At 42.8% G+C, this 27,196-nt stretch overlaps 1 protein-coding gene across 1 annotated transcript in view; it reads right to left on the bottom strand.

Moving 5' to 3' along the window:
• Nucleotides 1-7,278: 7,278 nt before the first annotated feature.
• The window catches only part of brwd3 (bromodomain and WD repeat domain containing 3), a 34,670-nt gene continuing 14,752 nt past the window's right edge, over nt 7,279-27,196 (bottom strand). The window contains exons 27-40 of the mRNA XM_060912839.1: nt 26,923-27,005; nt 26,716-26,827; nt 26,297-26,358; nt 26,019-26,174; nt 25,595-25,715; nt 25,142-25,267; nt 24,942-25,017; nt 21,820-21,870; nt 21,518-21,661; nt 21,289-21,441; nt 14,866-15,014; nt 14,447-14,529; nt 14,218-14,343; nt 7,279-12,174 (exon numbers count right to left, since the gene is read on the bottom strand). Coding sequence (XP_060768822.1) covers nt 11,387-12,174; nt 14,218-14,343; nt 14,447-14,529; nt 14,866-15,014; nt 21,289-21,441; nt 21,518-21,661; nt 21,820-21,870; nt 24,942-25,017; nt 25,142-25,267; nt 25,595-25,715; nt 26,019-26,174; nt 26,297-26,358; nt 26,716-26,827; nt 26,923-27,005 — 2,230 coding nt within the window. The 3' untranslated portion in view covers nt 7,279-11,386. The remainder of the gene's footprint in view (nt 12,175-14,217; nt 14,344-14,446; nt 14,530-14,865; nt 15,015-21,288; nt 21,442-21,517; nt 21,662-21,819; nt 21,871-24,941; nt 25,018-25,141; nt 25,268-25,594; nt 25,716-26,018; nt 26,175-26,296; nt 26,359-26,715; nt 26,828-26,922; nt 27,006-27,196) is intronic.

Here is a 27,196-nt window from a genome sequence, read left to right as displayed (position 1 = left end):
AGAGTCACCAGTTAACCTAACCTGCATGTCTTTGGACTGTGGGGGAAACCGGAGCACCCGGAGGAAACCCACGCGGACACGGGGAGAACATGCAAACTCCACACAGAAAGGCCCTCGCCGGCCACGGGGCTCGAACCCAGGACCTTCTTGCTGTGAGGCGACAGCGCTAACCACTACACCACCGTGCCGCCACAATTTGGCTCAATCCTGACTAAAATAATAATGAATACTGATTATACAGTACCAGTCAAAAGTTTGGAAACACCTTCAAATTCGATGTTTTTATTTTTTCCTACATTGTAAATTAATACTGAAGTCATCCAGACTGCAGCAACACGTAAGGAATCATTCAGATTAGATTAGATTAGATTAGATTAGATTCACTTTATTCATCCCACATCGGGGAAATTCACATGTTACAGTAGCAAGAAAACTGTCAAACAGATAACAAATAAAACTGAAATAAAAATTAGACAAACAAATTAAATACAGAGGGCTATTTGCATTATCTACCGTGAAAAAGTATAGAAAAACTGCCTGACTGAGAGGCTCAGAAAAATTGCACATTAGAGGTAGACTCTGTGGGCGGCACGGTGGTGTAGCGGTTAGCACTGTCGCCTCACAGCAAGAAGGTCCGGGTTCGAGCCCCGTGGCCGGCGAGGGCCTTTCTGTGTGGAGTTTGCATGTTCTCCCCGTGTCCGCGTGGGTTTCCTCCGGGTGCTCCGGTTTCCCCCACAGTCCAAAGACATGCAGGTTAGGTTAACTGGTGACTCTAAATTGACCGTAGGTGTGAATGTGAGTGTGAATGGTTGTCTGTGTCTATGTGTCAGCCCTGTGATGACCTGGTGACTTGTCCAGGGTGAACCCTGCCTTTCGCCCGTAGTCAGCTGGGATAGGATCCAGCTCGCCTGCGACCCTGTAGAAGGATAAAGCTGCTAGAGATAATGAGATGAGGTAGACTCTGTACACACATATCTCATCTCATCTCATTATCTCTAGCCGCTTTATCCTGTTCGACAGGGTCGCAGGCAAGCTGGAGCCTATCCCAGCTGACTACGGGTGAAAGGCGGGGTTCACCCTGGACAAGTCGCCAGGTCATCACAGGGCTGACACATAGACACAGACAACCATTCACACTCACATTCACACCTACGCTCAATTTAGAGTCACCAGTTAACCTAACCTGCATGTCTTTGGACTGTGGGGGAAACCGGAGCACCCGGAGGAAACCCACGCGGACACGGGGAGAACATGCAAACTCCACACAGAAAGGCCCTCGCCGGCCACGGGGCTCGAACCCAGGACCTTCTTGCTGTGAGGCGACAGCGCTAACCACTACACCACCGTGCCGCCACAATTTGGCTCAATCCTGACTAAAATAATAATGAATACTGATTATACAGTACCAGTCAAAAGTTTGGAAACACCTTCAAATTCGATGTTTTTATTTTTTCCTACATTGTAAATTAATACTGAAGTCATCCAGACTGCAGCAACACGTAAGGAATCATTCAGATTAGATTAGATTAGATTAGATTAGATTCACTTTATTCATCCCACATCGGGGAAATTCACATGTTACAGTAGCAAGAAAACTGTCAAACAGATAACAAATAAAACTGAAATAAAAATTAGACAAACAAATTAAATACAGAGGGCTATTTGCATTATCTACCGTGAAAAAGTATAGAAAAACTGCCTGACTGAGAGGCTCAGAAAAATTGCACATTAGAGGTAGACTCTGTGGGCGGCACGGTGGTGTAGCGGTTAGCACTGTCGCCTCACAGCAAGAAGGTCCGGGTTCGAGCCCCGTGGCCGGCGAGGGCCTTTCTGTGTGGAGTTTGCATGTTCTCCCCGTGTCCGCGTGGGTTTCCTCCGGGTGCTCCGGTTTCCCCCACAGTCCAAAGACATGCAGGTTAGGTTAACTGGTGACTCTAAATTGACCGTAGGTGTGAATGTGAGTGTGAATGGTTGTCTGTGTCTATGTGTCAGCCCTGTGATGACCTGGTGACTTGTCCAGGGTGAACCCTGCCTTTCGCCCGTAGTCAGCTGGGATAGGATCCAGCTCGCCTGCGACCCTGTAGAAGGATAAAGCTGCTAGAGATAATGAGATGAGGTAGACTCTGTACACACATATCTCATCTCATCTCATTATCTCTAGCCGCTTTATCCTGTTCGACAGGGTCGCAGGCAAGCTGGAGCCTATCCCAGCTGACTACGGGTGAAAGGCGGGGTTCACCCTGGACAAGTCGCCAGGTCATCACAGGGCTGACACATAGACACAGACAACCATTCACACTCACATTCACACCTACGCTCAATTTAGAGTCACCAGTTAACCTAACCTGCATGTCTTTGGACTGTGGGGGAAACCGGAGCACCCGGAGGAAACCCACGCGGACACGGGGAGAACATGCAAACTCCGCACAGAAAGGCCCTCGCCGGCCCCGGGGCTCGAACCCAGGACCTTCTTGCTGTGAGGCGACAGCGCTAACCACTACACCACTGTGCCGCCTGTACACACATATATACATAAATAATATTTATATAAGTATGCATAAAAATAGTTTAAGGCCTATATAATATAAATTGATGCACATAATAATTGCATCGATGAGAGATGGCAGAGGTAGTAGTGGTGAAGTAGTGCAAATTAAACAACAAACAGGTTATTGGTGCTGCGTTACAAGTTGTGGGTGTTATACAGTCTGACAGCAGCAGGTATGAATGACCTGCGGTATCTCTCCTTCTTACACCGTGGGTGTAGCAGTCTACGACTAAAAGAGCTGCTTAAAGCCCCCACAGCCTCATGTAGGGGGTGAGAGGGGTTATCCATGCTTGAGTTCAGCTTGGCTAACATCCTCCTCTCACCCACCTCCTCAATGGAGTCCAGAGGACAGTCCAAGACTGTTTAGTAAACTTTAACATGTTAATCAAACCAAAATATGTTTTAGATTCTTCAAAGTAGGCACCTTTTGCTTTTGATTACAGCTTTGCACACTCCTGACATTCTCTCAACCAGCTTCATGAGGTAATCACTCAAAATGGTTTTCCAACAGTCTTGAAGGAGTTCCCAGAGGTGCTGAGCACTTGTTGGCTGCTTTGCCTTCACTCTGCAGTCCAACTCATCCCAAACTTTTTCGGACTGACTGACCTTCATTTCTTAAAGTAATGATGGACTGTCGTTTTTCTTTACTTAGTTGAGTAGCTCTTGGCATAATATGGATTAGAACAGTACTCAAATAGGGCCATTCACTGTATACCAACTCTACCTCTTCACAACACAACTGATGGTCTCAAATACATTAAGAAATTCAAGAAATTAACTCTTGACAAGGCACAGCTGTAAACTGAAAGCCATTCCAGGTGACTACCTCGTAAAGCTGACTGAGAAAATGCCAAGATGTGCAAAGCTTTCATCTTAGCAAAAGGCGCCGACTTTGAAGAATCTAAAATATAAAACATATTCTGGTTTGATTAACACTTTTTTTGTTTACCAAATAATTCCGTATATATTTCTTCATAATGTCAATGACTTTAGTATTAATCTACAATTCAGAAAATTTTAAAATAATGAAAAACCACTGAATTAGAGGTGTTTCCAAACTTTTGACTGGTACTGTATCCTCCATGATTATTAATCCTCCTTGCAGAGAGGAGTAAAAAGGATCTCACACTGAAAAAAATGAGAAAAATCCAACCTTTAATTTACTGCCTGAACAAGGGAAAAAAAAGACATTTTCAGGAGAGTTGGGTAGCTATGTTTTGTTTTATAACCATTCCCTGACTTCTGAAGGTCAACACACTAAACACTTCTCCATTTAGTTTGTCTGTTCTCTTATCTTTCAATGGATGACTCAGGGAATTTGGCCTGTCTCACCTCATATTCGTTCCCCAATTAAAGTCAAACAAAACCCCAAAATTAACGCCATGTACCGATCAATGCCTTGATATGTCTCCATACGTTTAAATAAAACTTTATCACAACCATTTGACCATTTTAAAAGTTATGATATTGCTAAAAATAGGTGTACCTGGAGGCAAGCATATGCACTCAAACCGGTTTTCTGCTTGTGACGTAGCTGGTTCGCGAGTACACCGCTTACAGTGCCTTGCAAAAGTATTCATACCCCTTGAACTTTTTCACATTTTTCCACCTTACAACCACGAACTTAAAGTTTTTTTATTGAGATTTTATGTGATAGACCAACACAGAGTAGCACATAATTGTGAAGTGAAATGAAAATGATAAATGGTCTTCAAAATTTTAAACAAATAAAAATCTGAAAAATGTGGTGTACATTAGTATTCAGCCCCCCTGCGTCAATACTTTGTAGAGCCACCTTTTGCTGCAATTACAGCTGCAAGTCTTTTGTGGTATGTCTCTACCAGCTTTGCACATCTAGACACTGACATTTTTGCCCATTCTTCTTTGCAAAATAGCTCAAGCTCAGCCAGATTGGATGGAGAGCGTCTGTGAACAGCAATTTTCAAGTCTTGCCACAGATGCTCAATGGGATTTAGGTCTGGACTTTGACTGGGCCATTCTAACACATGAATATTCTTTGATCTAAACCATTCCATTGTAGCTCTGGCTGTATGTTTCGGGTCATTGTCTTGCTGGAAGGTGAATCTCCTTCCCAGTCTCAAGTCTTTTGCAGCCTCCAACAGGTTTTCTTCCAGGATTGCCCTGTATTTAGCTCCATCCGTCTTCCCATCAACTCTGACCAGCTTCCCTGTCCCTGCTGAAGAAAAGCATCCCCATAGCATGATGCTGCCACCACCATGTTTCACAGTGGGGATGGTGTGTGCAGGGTGATGAGCAGTGTTAGTTTTCCGCCACACATAGCGCTTTGCATTTAGGCCAAAAAGTTCAACTTTGGTCTCATCTGACCAAAGCACCTTCTTCCACATGTTTGCTGTGTCCCCTACATGGCTTCTTATGCTTGTCTTTCAACAATGGCTTTCTTCTTGCCACTCTTCCAAAAAGGCCAGATTTGTGGAGTGTACGACTTATAGTTGTCCTGTACACAGATTCTCCCACCTGAGCTGTGGATTTCTGCAGCTCCTCCAGAGTGATCATGGGCCTCTTGGCTGCTTCTCTGACCAGTGCTCTCCTTGCTCGCTCTGTCAGTTTAGGTGGACGGCCACGTCTTGGTAGGTTTGCAGTTGTGCCATACTTTTTCCATTTTTGAATGATGGATTGAACAGTGCTTTTTGAGATGTTCAGAGCTTGGGATATTTTTTTATAACCTAACTCCGCTTTAAACTTCTCCAGAACTTTATCCCTGACCTGTCTGGTGAGTTCTTTGGTCTTCATGATGCTGTTTGTTCTTCAGTGTTCTCTAACAAACCACTGAGGCCTTCACAGAACAAGTGTATTTATTAAAAAGTTAAAGTCCTTCCCACGCCTTACAGTACCTGGTATTCCTAGGCAGTCTCCCACTCAAGTACTAACCAGGCCCAACCTGTATGTGGCGCATCGGGCGGCGCCGATCTCCGTTTCCATAGCCCTCGGCCTCTCGCCTATTACATAGCTAGGGTTACAGTGGGGGGCTAGTCCTCTGGTAACCACGAGAGTTTAACTCCCCATGCGCATCTGTATTGCAGCGTGCCTTGCCAGATGGCAGTAGGTACCATTTTTATGATGGTCTTTGGTATGACCCGACCGTGAATATAACTCACGATTTCCCGATCGAGAGGCGGACACGCTACCACTAGGCCACTAGTCGGTAAGTGTATTTCTGCTCAGAGTAAATTACACACAGTAGGACTCTATTAACTAATTAGACGACTTCTGAAGGCAATTGATTGCACTGGATTGTATTTAGAGGTATCAGAGTCCAGGGGGCTGAATACTAATGCACACCACATTTTTATTTGTTTAAAATTTTGAAGACCATTTATCATTTTCGTTTCACTTCACAATTATGTGCTACTCTGTGTTGGTCTATCACATAAAATCTCAATAAAAACTTTTAAGTTGGTGGTTGTAAGGTGGAAAATGTGAAAAAGTTCAAGGGGTATGAATACTTTTGCAAGGCACTGTACTTTCGTTACACAGAGCCATCAAATAAAGGCTTCTAATTCTAAAAAAGAATGGAACCAGAAGTCTTCTGTAATCCTGTAATTTTTACTACTAGCAAAATCCGCAAATCAAGACTTCACTTTTATGAAGTTCGACAAAGTAACGCATTCGCAGTTGGTCGTTGTCAGAGCAGCACGATTCTTGGAGTCTAAAAAGATTACTTTTCTCAGGAAACAAAAACAAACATGTCACATAAAAAAAAAACAAGGAAAATTTTAATTTTTTGAAAGGAAAAAAACCCCACTGCAAGCAGCCAGCGATGGAGGCAGATAAAGACTCCCAAAGGCTGTGTATGTGTGTGTTCACTGCCCCAGCGATCGGGCTTAATTTTACACCCAAATGCCTGACACTCGGCCTCTTCAGGATTGCTTACAACAATTTAGAAGTGATGTATCCACTCGATCTCAGCCTCGGGAAGTCATGTAGTGTGTAAGTGATGTCACAATCTCAGATTGTCTCGCATAATTTGTACTCAGAGCCCAATATTTGAAGCTTGGAGAGAGTGAGTTGTCAGCGCCCAGGGACATTGTTTACACAGTATACAGGTCCAAATATGAACAAATGGACATTCAAATATATCTTGTACAGATATGTCAGTATAAAGGAGTTTATTTTGGAGTTGTGTGTGTATTTAAATCAAGAAGTCATGGATTAGAGCTTGAAAGTTCCGAAACACACACACAATTTTTAAACGTAAACATGCTTCAGTTACATTGTGCCTACTATCACTTCCAGGGGTACCAGTAATTGTGGGATGTGTTTTTTTGTTGAAAATAATTATTTCTTGATGAGGGATTTGTTTTTCTCTGAATAAGTTTTTCAATTAAAGGTTGGCTTTTACTCATTTTTTCAGCGTGAGATGAAACAACTTCTCCAAAAAGTGTTTTTTTTTCCCCGACCCCTTTTTCTCATCTTTACAAGGGGCACCAACAATTGTGGAAGGCACTACAGACATCCATAACATTAAACAAAATTGACAGCAAGAATTGTGTTTTGGAATTTATTTACTGTATACCTATTTTACCGTATTTAAAGTTGAAATAAATGTATAAATTATTCCAAACCCAATTATAAACACCTGTTTATCAAAACTTGGAGCTTAAGAAAACATTTTAAAAAGATCTGCTTGGCGTTAATCAGTTAATGTAAAAAAATATTTACCCCCCCCAAATTGATATGAAACAGACAAAAAAGTTTTATTTCTTTATTTAAAAAAAAAAACACTCAAACTGTGTACAAAAAGTACACATACGTACGTACACACACACACACACACACACCTTACACCAGGTCTTCATCATCAACATGAACTGGCCCTGAATTCCTTCAGCCCGTTACACATCGGGGAAATGGTGGGGTGGGGAGACAGACGGACGGACAACAAACAACAAAAATAGTCTTTGGATCGATTCTGGAGTGAGACAGGTCACAATTTGACATATTGAGCAGAAACAGGACAAGAATATTGCAATTCTGGTGGTCATCATTGATCAAATATCACAGTATTGAGGAGGACTGAACATGTAGAACAGGACGTCGATGAACGTTTTTTAAAAAGGGGGAAAGGAAAAACAAAAACAGTGAATATGAACAGCTAACAGAAATGTCTGAAAGTACGACTACATTCAAATCCCGTTCCACAAAGTCTTTCAAGGTGAAACCGCTTTGACATTGGAATGCATTTTAAATGCTTGCCATATTATAAACAATGATTGAAAAACATCATCCCAGAAACACTCGATATTTTTCAGTGTTCTTTCTGGACCTGATATTTGTATAGTGAGGTTTCATTTCTTTAACATTTTAATCTCATGGCATGGTTTCAATTTTATTGTGGGAATAAATTATCATTTAAGTTAATAATTAATTAAAGACGTACATCCTTTCACTTTGTATTTCAGAAATTTTGCATTCTGTAATAACATGAAGAACATCGTGATACATCGTATAAATAATGGCGTTTAAAAAAATAAAAGTATCATTGTCTTGTAATTTCTTTTGCATTCAGAATCAGTTAGTGTGATTGGCATTTTGGTTGAACTTTTCACTGAATCCTCAAAGTCAGAATCTTCTCCAAAGGCTGTTTACTGAAAGAAATTTTGACCAATCACAGAGAGCCTGGTACCAACCAACAGCATCGCTCTGTCAGATTAAACCCGCCCAACCACCCGATTGGACGTTTGCTCACTGTAGTGCTCTCGTATGAATTTCCAAACTTTTGGTTTTTGTTCACTTGTACAGAGAACAACTTTGAAATAATGGAGAGGACCTCATTCAATTTCATCAGCCAGTCACGACTTTGAGCACATGATGATATCACCATGACAGCTACTGAAAAATATGAGAGGTATTATAGTTGTTAGCTAAGCTAACTAGTGCTGCATTTATGTCGCTGGCTAGTTTTACGAAATATTTCTAAACTTCGCACATCAGGCTTAAAAACAAACAAACAAACAAAAACAAAAAACCCAACAAATGTCAAGCACATGATTGGCTGATAAACTTAACCTCAGCAACAAAGCAATTATATCTGAAAAGTTTTTTTGGTTACTGAGAACCCAAAGAATACAATAAACAACGCCAAGGAGCAGTGAGTGCACCACAGGGACGTCGAAGAGACTCAGATTAAATAAGTTACATCATAAATAGGAAAAGGATCCAGTTCAAATGACTTGTGTACATGTAGTTCTCAATCTGTAACACCCACAGACCCCAAAAACGAACCTGCCCACCAAAAAGAAACACCATTTATTAAAAAACAAAAACAAAAAAACCCTCCCTGCTGAATCAAAAGAGTGGCAATCCATCAGATCTAGAGTCCTTAGATTGGCACCACTTCCTGCTCTCAGACATTAAATAAAACAAAGTTATTCTATACATTTAAAAAACAAAAAACACCCACCCTCCCATCAAAAACATTCATCCTTCTGATGCTTCGAGTTTTTCCCAGCTCTGGTCTGTGAAGACTCTCGACCAATGAGGAGCCAGGATTTAGAGCCCGCCCACCCAAACTCCTTTTTGTGACCAATCAGCTGCCGTAACATGTGCAAACATCATCGGATCGGTTTCAGTTGATAAGTATGAATCGCAAAGTGTGAGAGTGTATAGTACAAATATAAATATACTCCATGGTAAAAACAGTGTGTGTGCAGACAGTCGGTGTATCGATGCGCTCGATGCTCATACGGGCAAGAAGTCAAGGTCATGCATGACCTGGAAGGAGTTAATGCATCTTGGAAGATTTTTGGGGAAATAAAATTATCCAGGGTGTCCCCCAAATGCTAGTATTGAAACACAGAGTTCTTATGAGAATTACAAAGAGGAGAAGAGGTAATGCTAAAATGTTCGCAAATGAATTAATAAATAATGTGCCCGCACTGCTGTGTTTAACAGGCTGGCTAAGCTAATGTTGCTTGCAATCAATGGCTAGCAAGATAGCATTCTCACCACGATGTCTAATTATACAACGCTGATTAAATTGGCTACATTTATGCTAATTTTACTGAAATAATACACACTTGCAGTGTATCATGGGACACAACCAAGACGACACCATGTGACCAATAAATAAAAAGCATCAAGAAAACCATAGAAGACGACATGTTGGAAAATGGTCAATGTTCCACTAAGAATACTAGCGAGACTGGCATTTGGGACAGACCCCAGATTCGAAGGTAGGGGAGAGAGAAAGAGAGAGAGAAAAGAGGAAAAGAAAAGAAACCATTAAATAAAGAAGAGGACTTGAGTTAAAACCCCTAAATGACTCATGACTAAACAGCTGTGTCCCAAATGGCATTCTGCCGTATTAATATAAATGGCGGACTCGGCACTATGGCGTGTGTGTGTGGGGGGAACCCAAAAAACCCCTTTTGCTACAAGGCCTTACACCACAGGTAAAGCAGAGATCAGATTTAGTAAAGGGGAGTGCATGATTTAACTGAGTACAAGTGTTGAGATGGACATGACTACCATCAAAATTCCTCTCAGAGGTTTGGACCAATCAGAGAGCACCTCTTCATTTTTCTGCATAGTAACAAGAAGCTGATTGGACGTTTCCTCAACTGTGCTGATCTCATCTTGTTTCCACACCGCCTGCCTGTTTTATCTTAACTGTCGGATGTGTTCCAAATTGTGCGATATTAAACCACTGAGATGTTGTTTAAGACGCGCCTTTTTTTTTTTTTGTCCGTTTAGCAGGTTTTATGGGAGATAATCTCACTTAGCAAGAGGTGTGGGTTATTTTGTGGTTTGTATTTAAATTCACAAATTAACTGCTAATTCAGAGGTTAACAGCCAATGGCATCTGGATCTTGGAAATCTCACTGCTTCACGATGACATTTTAACCTCGTTACACTTAATTAAAAAAAAACAACACACCATACAACATTTTGACTCATAGCGCTGTATGAGGGAATGAGATTTGGGACATCGCCTTGAGGTTTTTTCACATTAATTAACAGAGGAAGGCAAGTGGACGAGTTCACTGATCCATCCAACTTTAAATTAATGAGAGATTTCAACCAATCAAAAGAGAGAACCTGCTAACAATCAATGAGGTCACTAGAGTAGCTACGGTAGGTGGATGTTAGTTCACTGTGGTGTTATTTGATTCATCTTACCACCATGAGTCCTGTTGATTGTTAAATTGCTTCAAAAAAAATGAAATGGATAAAGAAAAGGAAGGAAGAGCGCAAGAGGATCCAAGAGAACAGTCTGTAAAGGAAACAAGTACATTTTTTGGTACAAAAAAGAAGCAGCTAGCTTGAGGGAATGAAAATCTCAGGTCACTTCCCAAACCGAATACAAGTGTACAAAACATGATACTGAAATTTAAAGTGATTATTGTGACTGTTTTGTAGAGCAGGATGTGGTTTGGGATTTAAACCTTTGCTAGCTGGCTAATACCATTTATTAATACGGGGGGGACAGAGAGAACGAGAGAGAACAGCACCATCATCCTACGTGCAGGACAGTGACTTGATTTAAAAAGCACCACGTTGGCAAATGAAGCCTGAAGAGAAGACGCGCGTGTGTGTGTGTGTGTGTGTGAGAGTGAGAGAGAGAGACAGGGAGACTCCTCGATGCTCTGGCCCACAGTAAGGCTGATTTGGTTTGTCGGACACCAGAGCGAGACGGAGTCAGCACCACGAGCTCCAGAGTCGTAAACAAAAGTCTCATTAACAAAAGAAAGAAAAAAAAAATCTGTACATTAACAGCTACAAAAAATTCCCTGCAGTATTGCTGTAGTGAAGTCTGAATGTCTGAGGTTGCTTTAAAAATGTCCAAAAGGTCAGAGGTCAGTGTGACCAGCCCATCAGGTGGCTGACCCTGGCTCGCTCGGTCATGCGGCGGATCCTTCCAGAACGCGACGTGCCCAGATTGAGCGGGTCAGCGGCAGGCGCATCATCCTCCGAGTCGTCGTTATAGACTACGGTCCGTCTCCCTTGATTACGGGTGTTTACACGCCCTGTTTTCACCGTCCTCTGACTCGACTTTTGACCCTTGGCAGGAAGTTGCGTTTGTGGACGCGTTTCTTCTTCCACCTCCCCTTCTTCTTCTTCCACCTCCCCTTCTTCTTCTTCTTCTTCCTCCTCCTCTTCCGACACCTCCCCTTCTTCATCCTCCTCCTCATCATCATCATTTTCTTCTTCACCCTCGGGATCCCCCTCTTCATTTTCTTCATCCTCATCTTCCTCCTCATCCTCATCCTGTGCTACTTGAACTCGCATCAGTTCCCTCCGTATACGTTTGAGGCACTCGGTCGTTTTGTCTTCTTGCCATTTTCTTTTCCGTTTGGCCTTGGCAGCAAAGCTAGAGGTGGCCATCTTGCTTTTGTGTGCCAGAGAGAGACGGGACGCTTTGCTGTAGTCGTGATCTCCGCCCTCGGTGAAGGTGCCCACTTCGGTGTCGCTTACTTCGCTCTCAGAGGAAGAGGATGACGAAGATGAGGAGGAAGAGGACGAAGAGGACGACGACGAAGACGACGATGAAGATTCTGAGCTTTCGGAGTCCGAACTGTCTCCCTGTCCTGGTAGTCTGCGTGACGGTCGACCTCCATTCATCAGCGGCCCATTGCAGTGAATGTCTACGCGCGCGCACACACACACACACACACACACACACACACACGTTTACATAAGCCATATTAAACTTACATGTTCAATGTTTATCATCTCATGGTTTTTGCTTATTTGACAGCAGTAAGTAGCAAAGCCTGCTTTTGGTTTCGTGATCGAGAAATCTTTTTTTATTTTCACATATTTTAAAATCCCGCATCAATTTTCTATTTCAGACACAAACAGGGATGTGATTTGGGGCTGGTGAAATTATCTGAAAATTTTAGCCGGGGGTCTGGGGTTTTCTGACTTAAAAATTGTACTAAAATGGCAAGCAAACACACAAGAAAAAACTTGTCATGATTAACAAATTCAAGCCAATTTAATGGTCAGCATGCAACTCTGAGCCCCTATAGTCAATTCAATGATTCTTAACTGACAAAACCCCAAAACATGAAACCTAAAAATGTCATTCTAAATTAAATCATCTGCATTAGAATAAATAGAAAACTGTATAAGGAAAAACAAAATTTATACTTTCAATTACTGTCGAAGTTGAACATACCTAAATGTGCCTTTTCAAACAAACATGATGCAACATAAGAATTCATCCACAAGTCTTCAGGAACTCTCAAAGAAAACAGATGCGAGCATCCATGTCCAGTTCCAGCAGATCAGTCACTTTTTTTCTGCAGTTTCTACTCTAGCAATGTCAACTTCATATACATAACTCTATAGTGTTCACTCACCAATGGATAATCGTAACTCCACAGTGTTCACTCACTTAAGGATATTCAAAACTACTGTGTTCACTCACTTAGGTTTCGTTTCTATCCCGGGCTCCAGCCCGACTTTGCACGCCCGTAGCTCGGGCAGGGGAGATCCCAGCATCCCCAAACTTGACAGTCAGAGTCCTCTGCTCTCCCCCCAAAGAACCAGCGCGGGCAGGGCGCGCTAGCCCCGCGCCTTGGGACGTAATTCGTCCCGAGGCGAGCCGCGGCGCTCCGCTAAGGTTTCGTTTCTATCCCGGGCTCCAGCCCGACTTTGCACGCTCGTAGCTCGGGCAGGGGAGGTCCCAGCATCCCCAAACTTGACAGCCAGAGACCTCTGCCCTCCCCCCAAAGAACGAAAATCACTCAACAAATGTCTCACAGTCTTATGTCCAACGTCTGTAGCAACCTCTTTCTCCAACCATTCCCAGTAGAACTTGTTTTTCACTATTCTGTTGATTTCTTTAACTCGATTTGCATCTTTACGCTCGATCACGGAGGCTGCCATCTTTCAACTCTTTGTTTGAAGCGAGCTTACGTACAGCTATCTAACAAGCGCGTTCATTGGTTGTTACAGAGCGATGGGCCAATCACGTACCTCGTTTCATCTCAATGATGGAAATACTGATAGTCGGAACGAATAGGATACGAATGCGGATTTTTGAGCGAAAAATTGGAAAAAATTTTTTTTTCAAATTTTGAGGTGAAAAAAGCGGAATTCCGCGAATTCGCGGAAAAATCACATCCCTGCACAAAAACAAAAAAGTGCCATCAAAATGTCCAAAAATTGATAATCAGAAGTTTTCTGTGGCTGAATCTCAAACGGTGCTCTGTTGACCATGTAGCGCACTTCCAAAGCCATCGTGTTGTCCCCTGTGCCGTGAGCATACACAGTGAAGGACGAGTTATTTGGGATTCAGCCCATATTGTGTTGAAGAGGTCTGGAGTGTGTTATTCTGCTGAAACAACATTTATTTAAATCTGTGTGTCTGGTTGTAAAACACGTGGCACGTCCGCCATACAGATGAGCCGTTACTATAGCAACAAGACGACACTAGAATGAGCGCGTGAACAAACCTGTTTATCGTGTTAGAGTTGAAACAACTGAGAAAAGAAAAACTGAGATAATTAAGCTAATTATAGTTTCAGTTTCGGATAAATCGATGTTTTCTGCCTCCTTGGGATTTTCTTCCGTGGTATACGGGATGCGTAGCTATGGGATACGTTCACTCTGTTTGAGGTGAGTAAAACCAACATTACAGACTCGTTCATCTGCAGATACATTTCCGAGAGGGTGTGTACCTGCTCTCCTGCTCAGCGCTCTGCTGCGTGTGACTCTGTTGCTCGCCAGCTGAGCTGATAACGAGGATGCCAGTGCTGACAGGGAGGAAGATGAAGGCTGACTGTCTTCAAGTACGAGGTTTGTATCTGACCATGACAGGGAAACACACATTTTACACACACACACACACACACACACACACACGAAACAACAGCGCAGTGGTGTGCTCGCTCACACTCTCTCACACACCTTCAGAGGGCCGTCGTGGGCGGGTCCTGTTGGGCTGCTGAGGAGGTCTTATTTTCTTAACTGACTTGGGCTTCCCTTTGGAGCTGCAAACCCACCCACACACACACACACACAGACGCTTTGTTTTAACTCGACAGCCTAAATACGAGCTTTATATTCACAAAAGCCCATCTCTCTGTACACATAAGAACCAGCATTTGTAAAATATTCAAAATACAATGATTTAGTTTTTAAATGTCAATTAAAAAAAATGAGATTACATCGTTATCTTGCAGTGTAAAATAAATTTCCTACACGTTTCTATACTCGCCATGATATCTAGTACAATAAATGTGGCTGATAAAGTGGTGAATGGCCAGATTCAGAAACGATTTAGGAGTGCGCACGTGTGTGTGTGTGTGTGTGTGTGTGTGTGTTACCTCTCTGGCATGGAGTTTTGCAGTCTCTTGCTGTAACTCAGTCTCTGCTGGCAGCGTCTCTGGTTCTGGATGGCCACCTTGTGATCAGAGATGATGGAGATGATCTGGTGCTCGAAGAACGCAGACAAACTCAGTGTCATGCTGTAGATCTGTGGGTGGGAATAGGATCTTAAATATCACTCCGATATACAGTTCTGGTCAGAAGTTTACATACAGTGACATGACTGTCATCTTGCATATGAAGGTCATGGCAATATTTGGGCTTTCGGTAATTTCTTTGAACTGTTCTTTTTCTGTGACAGAATGTACAGCATACATCTTTAAATAAAACAACAACAACAACAACAAAAAAAACCACTAGAATTTGGTGCACAAGTTTTAATTAGGGCCCAAGCACCGAACAGTGTGAAGACCCTACTGTTTTTCGAAGGATTATTATTATTATTATTATTATTCTGCCGCGTTTGGCCTTATTTGAGGCATTTCCCATGCACAAAAACTCATGAAATTTGATACACACATCGGTCATTGTCACCGCTACTCAGCCACAGACTTTTGGCCCCGGGCGTGGCCCAGGGACTTCATAGCGCCCCTTTTTCCATTTCCCATTGAAATGAATGGGTAGAACTTTGGAATGATGTCATAAGGCCATTTGGAGTGAAATTACACATGGTCATTTCTAACGTACTCCTATGCCCTATTCGCACGGGATAAGTATTACCTATGGACCTCTGGTAATTCACAATTACCCCCGCACCTCTGTGTTATTGTGTGGCGCATTCGGACGGGATAAGCAAAAGTCTGTAATTCACTGAATTTACAGACATTGTGACTGGATCCATCACACAAACCATCCAGTTGAAGATTCTTCGTGCTTTCTTCTTGGAGTTCTTCTTGGAGCTGTTTCTGCTTATCTGGTTCAAATACGGGATAGGCCTACTACCACTTGCCCCTGAAATGCTGTTTATCAAAATTTCGCCTGTATCCTCCATTATTCACTCCAGAAAAGTACAAGAGACGCGCGTTTAATAATTACAAACACAGACATGCGCATTCACACGGGACTTGTATTACCACTGGACGTCTGTGTTTTGCCGAAACACAGTAGGTAATTTGCGGCGGAATTATTACTTGGCAAATTACGGACATGGCGCATTCGCACGGGACTAAGAACTCAGACATTCTCTGTAATTATTCCGAATTACCAGAGGTCCACAGGTAATACTTATCCCGTGCGAACAGGGCTTTAGACGGTTCATCAGATTCATGTCAAACTTGGCAAACATGATGCCAAGATATTGCTGAAGTTGAATTAAGGGATTTTTGATATGTTGTAATATGTTGAAATATTATAACACATATGCCAAGATATTGCTGAATGTTGAACTTGATATCTTGTAATATGATTCTGATGCTCTTTAGCCATTATGGGCCTGTCCGGTATAGCGCCACCACCTGGCCAAGGAAAGAATAGGGTTTTGAATGTGTGTGTTTTGACACATGAATTTTAACATGCTCCTCCTGGACGGTTCATGAGATTCATGTGAAATTTGTTACACGTGATGCCAAGATGTCGCCGATATTAAATTGCGAAGGGATTTTTGATATCTTGTAATATGTTGAAATGGCCTTATGATTTTAATATCTTGCCACATAAACAGGAAACGCGTCAAAGCCACCGTGCATTGACTGTATGGTCGGACACTTCTTACTTCAATAGATATTATGATTATTATGATAACCTGATGCCCAATGGGCCTGCCTGTTATAATGCCACCACCTGGCCAAGCAGGAAATGTGCCAAAAATTGGCAATGCCTTAACTGATTGATCTGACACTTTACAAAATATTGCGTATTATGATTGTGATGATATTCACATGTGTAATTCAGATGCCTAGCACAGCGCCACCATCTGGCCAAGCAGGAAATGGGGAAAAATGTTCAATTCATTGATGGATTGATCTGAAACATTACAAAATATTGGATATCATGAGTCTGATGATATAACATACAATTCTGTGCACACTCAGTCATATGCATATTTATGCATACACACACTCAAGTATGCACTCACATGCACACGCAACATCTATGAGCACACTCTCACACACACACTTTCTCTCTCTGACACACACACACACACACTAATAGCGGAGCTCCAGCAGAGCACCATACCTAAGAAAAAATGGTAAACCCATCGAGTCGATTTTTTGTGGTTTGTCTGTGTGTGCGCGCCACCAGTCATACACACCGCCTAGTGGCCAGTGTTAGTAATTACCAGTCATACACACCGCCTAGTGGCCAGTGCTAGTAATTACCAGTCATACACACCGCCTAGTGGCCAGTGTTAGTAATTACCAGTCATACACACCGCCTAGTGGCCAGTGCTAGTAATTACCAGTCATACACACCGCCTAGTGGCCAGTGCTAGTAATTACCAGTCATACACACCGCCGAGTGGCCAGTGCTGGTAATTACCAGTCATACACACCGCCTAGTGGCCAGTGTTAGTAATTACCAGTCATACACACCGCCGAGTGGCCAGTGCTAGTAATTACCAGTCATACACACCGCCTAGTGGCCAGTGCTAGTAATTACCAGTCATACACACCACCGAGTGGCCAGTGCTGGTAATTACCAGTCATACACACCACCGAGTGGCCAGTGTTAGTAATTACCAGTCATACACACCGCCTAGTGGCCAGTGCTAGTAATTACCAGTCATACACACCGCCTAGTGGCCAGTGCTAGTAATTACCAGTCATACACACCGCCGAGTGGCCAGTGCTGGTAATTACCAGTCATACACACCGCCTAGTGGCCAGTGCTAGTAATTACCAGTCATACACACCGCCGAGTGGCCAGTGCTGGTAATTACCAGTCATACACACCGCCTAGTGGCCAGTGTTAGTAATTACCAGTCATACACACCGCCGAGTGGCCAGTGCTAGTAATTACCAGTCATACACACCGCCGAGTGGCCAGTGCTAGTAATTACCAGTCATACACACCACCGAGTGGCCAGTGCTAGTAATTACCAGTCATACACACCACCGAGTGGCCAGTGCTGGTAATTACCAGTCATACACACCACCGAGTGGCCAGTGTTAGTAATTACCAGTCATACACACCGCCTAGTGGCCAGTGCTAGTAATTACCAGTCATACACACCGCCGAGTGGCCAGTGCTAGTAATTACCAGTCATACACACCACCGAGTGGCCAGTGCTACCCAGTAAAGAAATAAAACAAAAGAGACTGGCTGGGATGTAAGAAAATTCTACAACCCAGAAACAGATGGGAGCTCCGCTTTTAGGCAGTGCCTAAATCTATATATTAGTGACCTGCCATCATTGTGCATTTTGTTGCAGACATATGAAAACTCTGCATGCACACACACACGACTCAGGAAAGCCAAGATGACTTAAGATTACAGCATGAGATAGAGATGAGGAGACATGTATAGTTTTGTACATATATAAATGTACATTTTCACACCACAGAAACACACACACACACACACACACACACACACACACACACACACACGTCTTTGTCTGTCTATCTCTCATCCATCAAGCAGTCATGGCATTTGCAACATGCACATCACCTTTGAACATTTGATGAATATATGACACGTGACTGTTTTGTTGGGTGGCCGGATGTCCTGGGTTGCAGAACCACACATGCGAGGGCCCATCAAGGCCGCTGCGGCTTTAATCTTCTTTGGGTTTTCCAAAATCAACATGGTCAAAATTATACATACAGGGTCAAAAATTTACATAAACTTACATTATTAATTCAGAGGTGCTGAAACTTCCAAAATGTCTCTTATCTTGCCAAGGCTGAGGTCTCTTAACTTCCTGTTAGTGATCATGATTGACTACAGCTGGTAGCTTCTCTGTGCCTTCAGAAAAAGGGTTTGTTTACAGCACTTATTGGATTGACCAACACACAGTAAAATGGGAAAGTCCAAGGAGCTCAGTGCAGATCTGAGAAAGAGGATCACAGATATACACAACTCCGGAATGTCTCTTGGAGCTATTTCTAAACAACTGCAAATTCCAAGATCAGTTCAAACAATTGTATCCAAGTTATTGTGAGGCGTAGTCACTTTGCCAAGCCGCTTTGCTTCAAGAAAACCCAAACTGTCACCCTCGGCAGAAAGGAAATTGGTTTGGATGGTCAGGAACAACCTGGGAACCACCATGGCACAGCCCGGCCATGAACTGGAAGCTGATGGATCACTGTCTACAGTTCAGATCACCATGGACTAAGAGGCTGCTATCCAAGAGATAACCCCCTGGTCCAAAATTGACGACATCAAGGTTAACTAAAGTTTGAAGCTGACCACACAGACAAAGAAAAAGTCTCCTGGAGGAAAGCTGTATGGTCAGATGAGACAAAGATTGAGTTGTTTGGCCACAATGACCACCATGTACAGAGGGACACTGTACCAGCTGGTGGTGGTGGTAGGATCATCATGCTCTGGAGCTGTTTTGCTGCCAGTGGAACTGGTTCATTGCACAAAGTGGATGGAATAATGAAGGAGGACTACCTCAGACTTCTTCAGCATAAACCATCAGAAACTGGAACATGACTTGGGACTTGCAACAGGACAGTGAACCCAAACACACGTCAGAGCTGGTTGTGGAGGATAAAGCAGGCTAACATGAAGCTTAAAACAAGTCCTGACTTCAACCCTATTGAAAATGTATGGACCGTGCTTATAAGTCGAGTCCATGCTAAGAAAGGAAAAAAAAAAATTTAATTGAACTCTACCAATTCTACCATGAAGAGTCATGAAATATCCAACCAGAATTCTGCCAGAAGCTTGTTCATGATAAACAAAAATGTTTGGTCAAGGTGAATCTTGCAAAGAGACATTTTACCCAAATATTAGGTGTGCTGTATGTATATTTTTGACCCTCTGTTGACTTCAGAAAACAGAAAGAAAATTAAAACTTGTGCAGCAATTTTTTTAAAATTAAAGATGTACTGTTGCAAGGATGGACAGCAGTGGAGCAGACAGAGAGCCGGAAAACTTCTTCCTCCAAAAATATATTTTTTATTTTTTCTATTTCAAAACTTTTCTTAAAATAGTGCAAATATTTACAGTGTGCCAACCAAAGGTTCAAATTGCCAAAAAGAAAACTATACAAACAAAATAAGAAAACACAAAAATAAAGAGGCTTCAAGTTTGCCAGACTAAATCAAAAAGACCCTGAACAAAGCTACTCGTCAGCCAAACCACAGTACCTTCAAACAAGACGTTCCAACCACAACTGAGGCTCTGGAGCTACTGCAGAGCTTACATACCCGCAGCCCCGCCCACAGCTGAGCCCAAATTGCAAAATTAATCAATCAATCAACTAAATAATGACATCCTAAATACAAAATAACAATTTAAAGAAACAAAAACACAAAATATACAAACATCCAAAATAATTTTCATTAACCAAAAACCCTTCAGTGCATAGTAAAATACATATTTCCCCAACACCAGTAAAACACCCCCGTTAAAATAGTCTGTTCTACCAAACACCCGCGAAACCCCTCCATAACAAGCCAATAGTACAGTCCTTTGGTTTCTCGCAATAAACAGGAAGTATGTGGAGTTCGCGTGAGGAGTTACTGAAAACTATTTTGTGTTATAAAAATGCTAGAACTAAATAAACTTGACGTTAGGAATAACTGGTTTGTACGTGTGTTTCCTAGACCAGAGACAATGCTTAGAAATGTGTGATGCGTTTTACATATGAGTGGAGCCAAACAAATGTTACTAGAATGCCGGTAGGCCTTTCCCTGCACTCGCAACAAATGCTGCTCTCGTTAGAAACTATGGCAAACGATGGAGTATGAAATGCCTGAAAACCAGTAACACCCATACAGAAAACAGTAATGGAAATGAAGTGCAACTCACAGTGACAGGTCAGCCAAGATGTTTGAATGTTGCCAGCAGATTGCTGCCTGTGCACTTGCGTGAGAGGGGTGTGTGTGTGTGTGTGTGTGTGTGTGTGTGTGTGTGTGTGTGTGTGTGTGCGCGCGCGCAAGCGTCACGGCTCACTCCGTGACATGTACGCTGTACATTCTGTCACAGAAAAAGAACAGTTCAAAGAAATTACTGAAAGCCCAAATTTTGCCATGACATTCATGTTGCTGTATGTAAACTTCTGAGCACAACTGTACATGAAGAAAAAAATAAATAAATTATGGAGCAAATGTTTAACGATGTAACTTCTCTTCAAGTACGACACGTTATTCTGATGATGCACACTTTGGCAGGATCAGCATGTTTAATAACTGAAGAGGTGAAATCTTATGAACTGGAGACATTTCATTTTTCTTTCCTGTGATTAACCAGCTCAGGTACATTAAGGCATAAAAAGGACCACAGTGCGTGTGCATGCGTGCGCGTCTCACCCTGGACTTCTTGTTAGGAGTGTACGCTTTGGAGTTACTGAAGATGAGCCGGACGTCTTTGGCGAACTCCATGGGGTTCTCGTAATTCCCTCCCACCAGTGTCTCCATCACTGTGCCCAGGTCCATCGGCGTGTCGATGATGTCTCTGTAGTCCTGCATGGAGACGGACACACGCAATTAATTAATCAGGCGACTAAAAGGTAAAGAAAGGATCCGTTTAGATGATTACCGGGTAGGTGAAGAGATCCACGGGTTGGCGGAAGGGTTCAGAGTCGGGGCTGGTGATCATCCTCCTGAGCAGCTCCTTGCACTGACCGTACCACGCTCGCACGTCCAGCACCACACCTCGCTTTTGAGACGGCTGGCTGGACTGCTAGAGGAAAGGAGGCTTTTATTCCTGAACCCTGCTTTATTCGCGCGATTATTCAGTGCGTTGTGTGGAATCACTTCAGTGCTTTTATACGTGATGAGAACATGCTGTTTTAGGATTATATCATACTGTGAGTAAATCTGTGCTGAAAGTAAACTCACCTTCTGGCCAGTTGATGTGCCTGGAGTGTCAGAATCAATGTCAACTTCCTCCTAATAAGCATACACACGCACACAAACCGTTAAGAACAGAGCCACACACTGCAGCGGTATGCATAAGTATTTGAACCAACGTTCAAGAAATATTCCACTCCACTTGGAGGTGCTGTGGCAAAGTAAACGTTATTAGCCTGAAATGGACAGAAAAACTGAAATAGAAAAGGACTGGAACATTCATGCAACTTAACACTCCGAGGTCCTGGGCCTGTCAGACACACTGCGGCAGTCTGATAAACCTTGACTAAGTATTTCATCGAACTAAAAACATCCATGCAAAAGTGACACACATGGTTATATTCTGGACACCCTCAGCAACAATAATATGAGAGTAAAGTGAATATAATGAAATTTGTTTTTATTTAAATTAAGTGCAAACACAACGTTATAAAAAAATCTTTTCAGAGGCTTCAAATCTTGTTAAAAAAAAACACTATAAATATATCTGCACAAGACTTTTGAAGTCTGAACCTTGTAAACATAGGTGTTGACTACATAAAAGCAAGAACGGCATTCAGAAATGTTCTGTAGTTTCAATATTAAGTCTGAAGTTTCTACAATATCTTTGTTTTCTCCAAAGCCATTTGCCCTTTCAAATGAATATTGATGAGGTAGGTGTAATTCACCTGTAATCCGCCCCTCCCCCCGTCACTGTCAATAGTCCATTTGTCAAATGCCCCTTTTCCACCAAAGCAGTTCCAGGGCTGGTTCGGGGCCAGTGCTTAGTTTGGAACCGGGTTTTCTGTTTCCACTGACAACAAACTGGCTCTGGAGCCAGAAAAACCGATTCCAGGCTAGCACCAACTCTCTGCTGGGCCAGAGGAAAGAACCGCTTACGTCAGCGGGGGCGGAGTTGTTAAGACCAATAATAACAAGACCGCAAAAGATCGCCATTTTTAAGCGACGAGAAGCAGCAGCTGTACAAAGTCAGCCATTATTATTATTATTATTATTGTTGCTGCTGCTGCTACTTCTTCCATGTTGTTTTTGCTTCGATATTCGCGCCAAGGTTTATGCAAACGTAGCGACGTAACTGATGTATACAGCGACGTAATAACATGTCTCCCCTTAGCACCGTGAGCTATGGAAAAGCAAACTGGTTCTCAGCTGGCTCGCAAGTTGAACGAGTTGTGAACCAGCACCAGAACTGATTTGGTGGAAAAGGGGTAAAAGACAGACCCTGGCCCTTGTACCTCCCTGCCCCCACACCTCTCTGCTTGGAAAGTTACTGCAAAGAAAAGAAGCCCTAAAAGCCAAAGCGATCACAGTCACAGATGAACTATTCTGGCTTCTTCTAAATCTTATAATAAATATGCCCTCTTCAACTGTAAGATACTCAATAAAATGTTCAATAGCTAATGATCATCCCTGGATTGTGGCTCTCTGCTGTCAGTCCTCATCTGGATGCCAAGCATCATAACAGTTCCTGTCAGGTTGAAGGCAAAGGAAAACATCACACGTTTTGCACTTCCACAGGGTTTTTGTTTTCCTTCCCTGCAACCTGCAGTATGCGCAGGCTCTGCGACCATCACCGGCCCTATTCCCATTTGTGTTCAGCTCAATCCCACAAACTGGCTTGTGAGCCTTGCCAACTTTCTTCAGAGGAGCCTTTGGGGCCTCAAAACATAGTGGCACACCACACAGCTGTGCAGTGAGCTCCTCCATGAAATCCCTGTGGCTCAGGCTTTTCTTCTGCATGTTTTGCATGAGTTCTTTGTGGAGGATGAAGGCATGTGTTGCAGCAATGTCCAGGAAGTGAAGAAAAAGCTTCTTGTACCACTTCACAGTTTTGTGTAGTACTGGATCAACTGGTCAGACAAGTCCACACCACCCATGAACTTGTTGTACTCTACCACGGGTTTGGGGCATGGAACAGACCGTCTTGACCAGGCACTTCCTCAAAGTTTCTCAGTTGGTATGGAAACAAGTGAACATGTGCACTTGTCTATACCGGTGAAATGGGGCGTGTTCTCACCTCCCCTTGCTATACAATCAGCGAATGATGACACTGATGTTCCATGCACTTAACATGTGAATAGCTGATGCGTGTGTCGTTAAGAGGCTGCTGCTGGCTGAAGTACTGAAATTCGTAAGATTTGTTTTTATTCTCTTTACAAAGTGCTAAAGATAAAGTTTGTTTATGAAAACCAGAAGATTCAAGGTTTCTAGTGGTGTTACTTAAATGTTTCTAGCACAAAAACTCGCAGAGCTTTAGATGTGTGTTTACTAACAGTCCTAAAAGTCCCCTGTGGGGGGGGTCGGCAACCTGAGAGTGTTAAACAATAAAGTGAAATACACGGTTAGGGCCCGTTTACACGAGGACGCTGTCGGGTAAAAACGACTAAATATTTTATCAGAAATGCCTTTTGTCTACACGGGGACAGCGTTTCCGAGGCTGAAAAACGGAAAAAATTGAAAACGCCTTCCAGAGTGGATAAGTTAAAAACAGCCCCTGTTGCATATCCGTCTAAACTACCCAATACGCGAAACTCTGCTCGGATCTGCTCACGTCGGGTACGCGTTTACGTCATACATGTCATATACTGTACATGCCAGCCCGGGAAGTAAGAAAGTAAGTAAAAAAGTAAGAGCATGTCTGATTACATCAATCCAACGGACCTTCAAGCTGCTCTGGCAGCTTTAATAAACGTCCAGGAGTCCTTCGAACATCTATACCGAATCTGCACATATACCGTTAATGAACAGAGGCGGGTATAGTATGCTCTTACTTTTTTACTTACCATAGCCAGAGTAGTCAAAGTTTTCGCGGTGCAGATGTGCAGATCAGACAAGACGGAAGACATTGCGCATGTGTGCAGACATAGCGGAGGTCTTTCACAGCACCACCTAGCCGCCTGGCATGCACATCCAATTGAATTTCACACATTTATGCATCACCGTATAGACGCAGATTTCCTCCTTGAAAACGGTCGTGTAGACGCGGAAAAAAGTGAGAACGAAAACAGACTTTTGCGTTTTTGTTTCAGACCGTCCCCGTGTAAAGTGGGCCTTAGACTTGTAATTTCCTGAAACACACCCAATCTCTCTCTCTCTCACACACCCCTCACCTCTTCTTCAGCAGCACTGCTGAGCTCCGTCTTGACCTTATTGTATAGCTCCAAAATATCAGTACAGCTCTGATCTCTGCATAAAACACACTTATTTTAGGGGGGGAAAAACAAACAAACAAACAAACAACACCCCCCCTACTCATAATTTCCGTTTGTAAGCTGATGAATGAGTGCACATGTGCGCGCACGCTCCCCACCCAATAAAGCGCAGCAGGAGATCAGTGACCGCTTTAGCCGCTGTGACGATGGGGCTGTGTGGCTCGTTAAACGTTCTGGCGTTGTGCTCGATGTAACGAACCTCCCACATCAGCGCTGAAATCCTCCTGCAGAGAGGGATTCACAAACACGGCATCACTGGGAGAGTGTACACACACTAAAAACAAGAGCAACTGGAATGTGTCGGATTTAAAGGATTATTTATTTACTGTCTTTTTAGATGCCAATATTTGACAGAATACTTAACGCTTGTGCAATGCAAAACAAAAATAAAATGCTGTTTTCTGTCGATTTTGAATCATTTTAAATCATGAAAAAAAAAAAAAAGTGTAATCAAACTATTTTGTCCCCAGAATTGATTAAAGAATCATGATAAATGTATGTATTTTGATAACTTCTCAAATCACTGTGTGTGTGTGTGTGTGTGTGTGTACCTGTAGAAGCGGTGTACCAGTCTCAGTCTGATTGTGCTGAGGTCAGTAGGATATGCCACCACAGTGCAGTAGAGAGGATAATCTCGCAGATTCACTGGACAGGTGAACGCCTTGGATATGTCTACACACACAGTCAAAAATCTTTTAAAATTAATTTCCTTTGTTAATTCAATAAAAGATTTAGTAGACTATTCATGTGGTCTTATGTCAAGCTTATGTTTTTGCTCACTACATAGTGCATTGTCTAAAAGAATGCCATTTGAGATCCAGCGACAAAACCAGAACAGCAAATATTTTGTTGATTCAAAGCATTTTCCTCTACTTCAAGTGACACGAGGATCATCTGGTCAAAGATTTGTTTTTAAAATAATACCGACCAAAACAGTCAAGTTTGTGATATGAAGTGTGTGGGTGTGTGCGTTACCCAGTGTGAAAAGCTGGTCGATGGCATTGATGACTCTCTCAGACTCTTCGTCGCGTGTATGCGCGCCCCACTCTCCATCCTGTGGTTGGTACAGCAGCGACTGAAGCTCTTCCTCCGTCACCGTGACGCTGTCACCGACCTCATCCGGAAGTGGAGCTGGAGACCATCAATCAAATAATCACCTCAGCTGATTCTTCAGTTTTACTAGTAATAGCATTCTGGACATTACGGATGCATTTCTTTGATACGCCCCCCCTTACACACACATTAAAACTTGCCTTCATCAGGTATGGGCTCCATGTCCCATGGGCTCATTTTCTCTCTCTCACCATTGTCCCACCTGAAGGAAAAAACCCATATCGACATTAATTAGAGCAGCGATGACTGGGTGCCAAGCATGACCTGAGAGTTTAAGTCTACTATGCTTTGTTATCCCAGGATCATGGTGTAATGATCTTTAAATATAAAAATGTTGCCAGAAGGTTAATGTTGCTGGATTTTAACCCTTTAAGTTCCAAAACGAGCCGTCTGTCCACAGCTGGCATATCAGCAAGCCAGAAACTACACTAACACACAATACTGAGAACTTCATACATATTTCATGAAGAACATTTTAACAGATTATTATATCTTAATGAGCGCTGGTTAACTATATCCACAATGCTAAACCCCCCCCCCCCCCCCCCCACACACACACCTGACAGCGTAACACTGGAAAAGACTGTCTGGATACTCCGGCTGGTACGGCTGCTGACTCTCCACTGATCCAAACCACCAGGCATCGTCTATAATACTTCTGAAATGTTGACCTACACACAGGAGTTCATACAATCTGGATACCTGACCAAACGATCAAAGGAAACATCCCACAACTCTCAGATAAAAAAGTCAGCACGATTCTCACCTGGTTGCCAGTTGCGTTCTTTGGCCTCGTTGTAAAACTGTTGTAGCACCAGAAAATCAATAACATCGGGCATGTCATGATACCTAAACAAACAAACACAAACAAAACAGGACATGAGAGGATGTGCTTAACATGGTGACAGAAATGACATCAGTTTGGTTTTATTACAATTACATTGATGAGTGAAGGTAGAGTTCAGTAAAATTTGGTTACACCTTCAATACACACTGAAACTGACTAATGGAACTGGGCTGGAGAGTGTGTGTGCGTGCGC

This window comes from Neoarius graeffei, chromosome 28 (assembly GCF_027579695.1).
Source record: "Neoarius graeffei isolate fNeoGra1 chromosome 28, fNeoGra1.pri, whole genome shotgun sequence".
NCBI classification, from domain to species: Eukaryota; Metazoa; Chordata; class Actinopteri; order Siluriformes; family Ariidae; genus Neoarius; species Neoarius graeffei.
The sequence above is the reverse complement of the archived record's forward strand: the minus strand, read 5'-3'. Positions and strand labels throughout refer to the sequence as shown.